The sequence below is a fragment of the Anopheles ziemanni genome, chromosome 2 (assembly GCF_943734765.1).
Source record: "Anopheles ziemanni chromosome 2, idAnoZiCoDA_A2_x.2, whole genome shotgun sequence".
NCBI classification, from domain to species: domain Eukaryota; kingdom Metazoa; phylum Arthropoda; class Insecta; order Diptera; family Culicidae; genus Anopheles; species Anopheles ziemanni.
Genome location: NC_080705.1, coordinates 50,197,169 through 50,202,880, shown reverse-complemented (window position 1 = coordinate 50,202,880; position 5,712 = coordinate 50,197,169). Strand labels below are relative to the sequence as shown.

Sequence of the window (5,712 nt, the reverse complement as noted above, 5' to 3'; positions counted from 1 at the left end):
CAGATTACGGTCTAGCCCATTTATTTTAATTAAATTTCTGCGTTCAATTTTTTTCAATTCTTTCTGCGTTATTTCCTTTTTATTCATCTTAAGTAAAAATCAGGTAAGTTTATAGTTGAGTATATACTAAAATTCAAAAGAGCTACTTAAATCTAGGTTGGATTTCAATTTGTTCATTATACACATTTGTTCACATACATTCCTTTAATTCCTTAATAAGTATTAACTTCTACCGGTTAAAATATCATAGTAAATTGTAAAACCATCTTTGCAACACCTTTTGTTCCAGTTTTCTGGCTATTCACATTTGTCGAAATTGGTTTTCTGCTCTTCTGACAGCTTTTCAATCTGGCCTGTTTCCTCTGCTGCTTCGGAAGAGAAATAATTTAAATAAATTTAAAATATTTGTAGCATGGATTCGGATTCTGAGACAGAGCTTCTCCTTGGAACAAGCTTCTCTTTGCGCTATACGTTGCTAAAGAAACAGCGCAAAGACACTAACGAGATATGGAAACATCGAGAGCAAAACGGAGAATACTTCACTCTTTTTCCGAAGCTGTTGGAGCAAGAAGGCAAATTTTTTGAATATATGAGGATGTCCAAGGAAACATTCTTCTTCATATTGAAAAAGATAGAGCACCTCATCTTTAAGTTACCAACACACACACCAGCCATTTTTCCAGAAGAACGACTGATGGTAACTCTCAGGTAATCAAGACCACTTCACTAAATTGATTTATTTGTACATACTTCCATGCTTTACTTTAAACTACTATGCTAATGCTAATAACTACACTAAACTACGATTTATTAACCGCCACCCGTTAAACCATAGTTACCTACGAGAACGTTCAACCGTCCTACCCGTAATTTCTACATCTACATTCTACCCGACATCTACATGAAAACATATTTGGTGTGAAGTACAGAAAAACGAAATATCCCATACAAAATGTATGTACTACCCAGGTAGGCCTGTTGAACGATTATGGAGTAACAACCGAAAAATGCGAATATTTAAATTCCTTTGAAAACTAAAAGTTTCATGCCGATACGACAATCCATTAAAAAGTTATTTGAAAACAAAACTCCAAATCTACCCGGGTAGCCGGCTGAACGGGTGCACCCGTTAATAAGTTCATTTTATTTCATTTAACCATTCCAAAATATTGAATTTTTCTTAAATACTACTATATTTACACTACTATGTTTATTACTACGAATATACTACTATACTACTAACTTACTATATTTACAACTATGAAACTATATTAGTTCGTTTTGCTTTTTTTCTCTTACAATTCTATTAGTAAATGATAAAATTTCCTCCCGTGCATCCATCTGATCTTCTTCACTTAAGCTATCCAGAAGAGGAACTAAACTTAACATGAAATAATAGTTAGCGCTCTTTTCTTGCTTATCCTATATAATAATTTTCCTTCCGAGGGTCGACCATGGCCCAACAAACACGCGCGCGAAAAGTAACCCTTATTCGATCGAAGTCTGATTCGATGTCGCTACTAATTCAAAATCAGAAAACTGGGCTTGCTTAACAAAACCGACCCTTCTGTGCGTAATTGTTGGAATTTTGTGTTCTTAGTGTGTGTAAGAGTGAGAGAAAGAAGTGTGTGTAAGAGTGAGAAAGAGTAGATGGGAGATGGGAGATGGGCGGTTCGTGGTGGTTGGTGGGCTGTTCGTGGTGGTTGGTGGGTGGTTGGTGGTGGTTGGTGGGCGGTTGGAGGTGGGTGAATGGTCATCAGTGGTGGTAGATGGGTGGTGGGAGGAAGTTGGTGGGGTGGGGTGGTGGGTGGCTGGAAATGGGTGGTGGAAGGTGAGAGGTGAGAGTTGGGTAAATAATGGACATAGAGAGGTGAACAAAGAAAGAGAGGGATTGGGTGAGAATGAGAGGGATGGGGAGAAAACGAGAAAGAAAGAAAGAGAGAGTGAGAGGAGAGAGGAAGAAAGAGCGAGAATGCGAGCGGCATAGGACGGTATGTCCGAGCTGTGCGAGCAGGTAGCTTTACCTTCCGCGAAACGAACTACGCAAGAGATGGGGGATAGTTGCTTCCGCGATACACAGAAGGTGAGGGATAGCAAGTGGAAGAGTGTGCTGGCCGTCGAGTCGATACTGCGCTTTTCGCGAATCATCACACACATGGAAGGGTTCTACAGTACGAACGAATGAAAGAAGAAACCGGAAACGAGGGGAATAGCTCCAGCACGTATGGTCTAGAGAGAGAAGGATGTGCACCGGCAACATTGACTGTTCGGTAAGCTCAGGCTGCGAGTAAGTGCTTTTGACTTCTTTGAATTGTTTTGTTCCTGTTTGAGTTGATTTGTGCTATTGGCCGAAACAATGCCCAATTTAAATTTCCATAATGTGGATTATCATGCGTAGCAGGAGTTTCATGCTTAATTTACACGAGACGTAACAGATTTAAAAAAACACGCACGAATGTCAGTTTTGCTGTCACTTTTTTTTCGTTTCGTATCGATGCTACTATTCGTGAGCCGATCCAAATGAAAGCGCATTCAGTGTTGATTTGAATGTTCAACTGTAAAAAATTACAGAGAGGAGGAATATGTTCACCGTAATCTTTTGAACAAACATTAAACATCATCACAAACAACTATTTTCCATCGGCTTGGAATCAATACCAGTTGCGCAAATTTTTGCAAACCTATTTGTCACTCGACGACCGAAAACACATTTGCGCAGATTTTGCATGTGCTGTGTGGCACAGAAACTGGTACAATATGCTGTAATTCGGTTCAAGCCCCTGTCTTCGAAAAACCTCCTACTAACCGAGCTGTTCGATAGACGCGTTTGGTTTTTTGGTTACATTTTGCGATATAACAGTGCTTTCGCATACATATCGATGGGGGCTTCAATTAAAGGGAGACATCTTGCGCGTGAAGATCAGGCACTGGTCGAACAGAGAGAGAGTCAGATTATTTCGTAATTTTTTATCCCGCAATTCGTATTTGTATTTGAACCCACTTACCGCTCGGTAATTGTCAACACAATATACCTTCTGCGGAAAGACCTAGAAACTGTAACAGGGACGGCATGGAAGCTACAATGCCAGGGACTGCTGACGGGCCAGGTACCTGGCCTAAAAATCCTAGTTTTTTATAATTTCGTGACGCTCTTTTTCAAGCGCCACAAGTTCTTCCAAAATTACAGCGTCACTCCTTTTTTTTTGTGTGGGGATGGTTTTATGCGGGGTTTTAATGGGTTGCGGCGCTTCCTCTTCAACTATTTCTTCAAGACTCTCGTCTAAGTACTCTATTGGATACTCTGTAGAAAAAACATAAGAAATATTTTAATTCTGAAAATACCAAAATCAAAGTATCTTGTATTAATACCTTCCACTACTTCTAAGTTTCCCGTTCTGGGCCGAGAAACGAGGTTGTCAGCTAAAAACCTCATTTGATCCTTATATTTATATCGGATCGATTTTGATCCCGACCCAGATGGTTGATTTTCTTTCTCAAGATTACGTTTATATGCGTCTCGCATGTTGCGCCATTTATTCCGTGCGACGATCCCTGAAACATAATAATTTTCTTTAAAATCACGTAATATTTTCGACTTAAATATTAAAAAGGTTTTAAATTAAATACTTAGGCTAACCTATTATGTTATTTGTTTCTATATCTTTATTTTTAGGTTCTTATCAACTGGAATAACTTTTAAGTCACTATCGTTCTCATTTTGTATGGCCCATAACACAATAAGCGCCATTGTTTATGAAACTTGCGAAGCCATTTGGAACGTTTTAAACGAGGAATTTATGCCTTTTCCTACAATTTCCGCATTCAAAAAAATCGAAAAGGAATTCTTTGAGAAATGGAATTTCCCAAATTGCATTGGAGCCATTGACGGGAAACATGTTAGAATGAAAGCACCGGCAAGCTCCGGTAGTCAATATTTTAATTACAAAAAATTTCATTCTTTGCATCTGCAAGCTGTAGCAGATGCAAAATGCAAATTCATTACGATTGATGTTGGCGAGTATGGAAGCCGTAGCGATAGTGGTGTTTTCAATTCATCAACATTGCTAAACCTGATTAGTTCAAACCACCTGAACATCCCGGACCCAAAACCTCTTCCAGGTTTTTCACAAAACATGCCCCACGTGTTTCTGGGGGACCAGGGATACCCATTGAAAACATTTCTTCTTCGGCCCTATCCAGAGAGTGAAGATGCATCTAAAATACTGTTCAACAGTTCTTTGAGTAGGGCAAGAAGGTGCGTAGAATGCGCATTCGGTTTGCTTGTGGCCAAATGGCGATGCCTGAAAACCGAGCTTCAAGTAACTCCGGAGCATGTGTCTTTAATAGTGAAGTCAGTTTGCTTATTACACAATATTTGTATTGATTTGAAAGATACAATCCCAAATCCGGAAATAGTAATAGCAAACTGCAACGCAAACTCTAATAGGGCAAACCATTCCTCGCGTCAGGCCGTAGAAATTAGGGATTTTTTTAAAAACTATTTTTCTGGTTAGATAATACAATGGTTAGGTAATGTAATGAATTCAAGATTTGATAAATGAATTATGTATAGTTTATAATTTGTAGATATAGCAGTAGAGTATTTCATTGTGTAGTTGTAATTTTTGTAAATATATTACCGTAGGTTTAGAATGAATTTATTTATACAAGTAGTCTTTACATACCTGACAGATCCCATCTTCCATATTTTGCCATTGATGTTTTTCTATCAGTTTCTTAAATTTTAATATTTTCTTTCAAATGCATCAAATTATTCATCAACCATTTATACCCTTTTTTACATATGTTATATTTTCACTTTCTGCATTCATATGAACTATGTATATACAACAAAGTTATTGTTTGGAAACCCTCTCCAAAACTAACCATCATCCCAACACCGGCCACCTTTATCTGCCACCGCACCATGTGAAATGCTTTCTTGAACGCTTTTAACATAGTTAACCAATATGAAACAACTAATGCCTTAATAAAAAATGAACCTGAATCGTCCTGGTTTAATATATCAAAAACTGTGTCCAGCTGCAGCCCCATCATCCCTACACCGACCTCCTTTATCTGCCACCAAGCGACCTGAAATACTGCATCTGCAACTGAAATGCTTTCTTAAACGCATTGAACATAATAACTTATAACAATATGAAATAACTAATGCTTCAATACAAAAAATAAACTGAATCGTCCTGGTTTAACATATAAAACAACTGTGTCCGGCTAGATCGACGGTACGGAGTAGCCTCGTTGTTGGGATCACGGTATCAGTGATGATCGAATAATACATACCATGCACTTTCAGCTCAGCTCCAATTGCGTTCCATGCTTTAGATGTCACGTATTTATTCTTATAATTAGAATCTTTGTTATCCCACAGATGCCGGCGCTCTTGCACCAATAAAATTAATTTTTCCTCATCAATGCGGACGTCCACCATGGTTGCTGCTTATTCGTTGTATACAAACAACTATTTTCTGTTGTGTGGTCGAGAAAAAAGCCGCAAATTCAAGTTTATACAACCAAGTTCAGTTTGACAGATAAAATCGCACGACAAAATCAAATGATTTTGATTTTATCGTACGATTAAATCGTGCGAAGCCTGCAGCTGTCAAATCCCATACATTTTCGTCCGACAAAACATCGTGCGGTAAAGCAATGACACCAGCCTAATCGATAAGTTCACTGCAGTGAACCACG

General features: G+C 38.4%; 1 protein-coding gene across 1 annotated transcript; it reads right to left on the bottom strand.

The window, feature by feature from the left end:
• Window positions 1–1,266: 1,266 nt before the first annotated feature.
• LOC131293775 (uncharacterized) lies at window positions 1,267–5,452 on the bottom strand. Its single transcript, XM_058321834.1, has 3 exons — window positions 5,305–5,452; window positions 3,139–3,301; window positions 1,267–1,423 (listed from the first exon to the last, which is right to left on the bottom strand). The coding sequence occupies exons 1-3, from the start codon at window positions 5,450–5,452 to the stop codon at window positions 1,267–1,269; spliced, it is 468 nt and encodes a 155-aa protein (XP_058177817.1).
• Window positions 5,453–5,712: the final 260 nt, after the last annotated feature.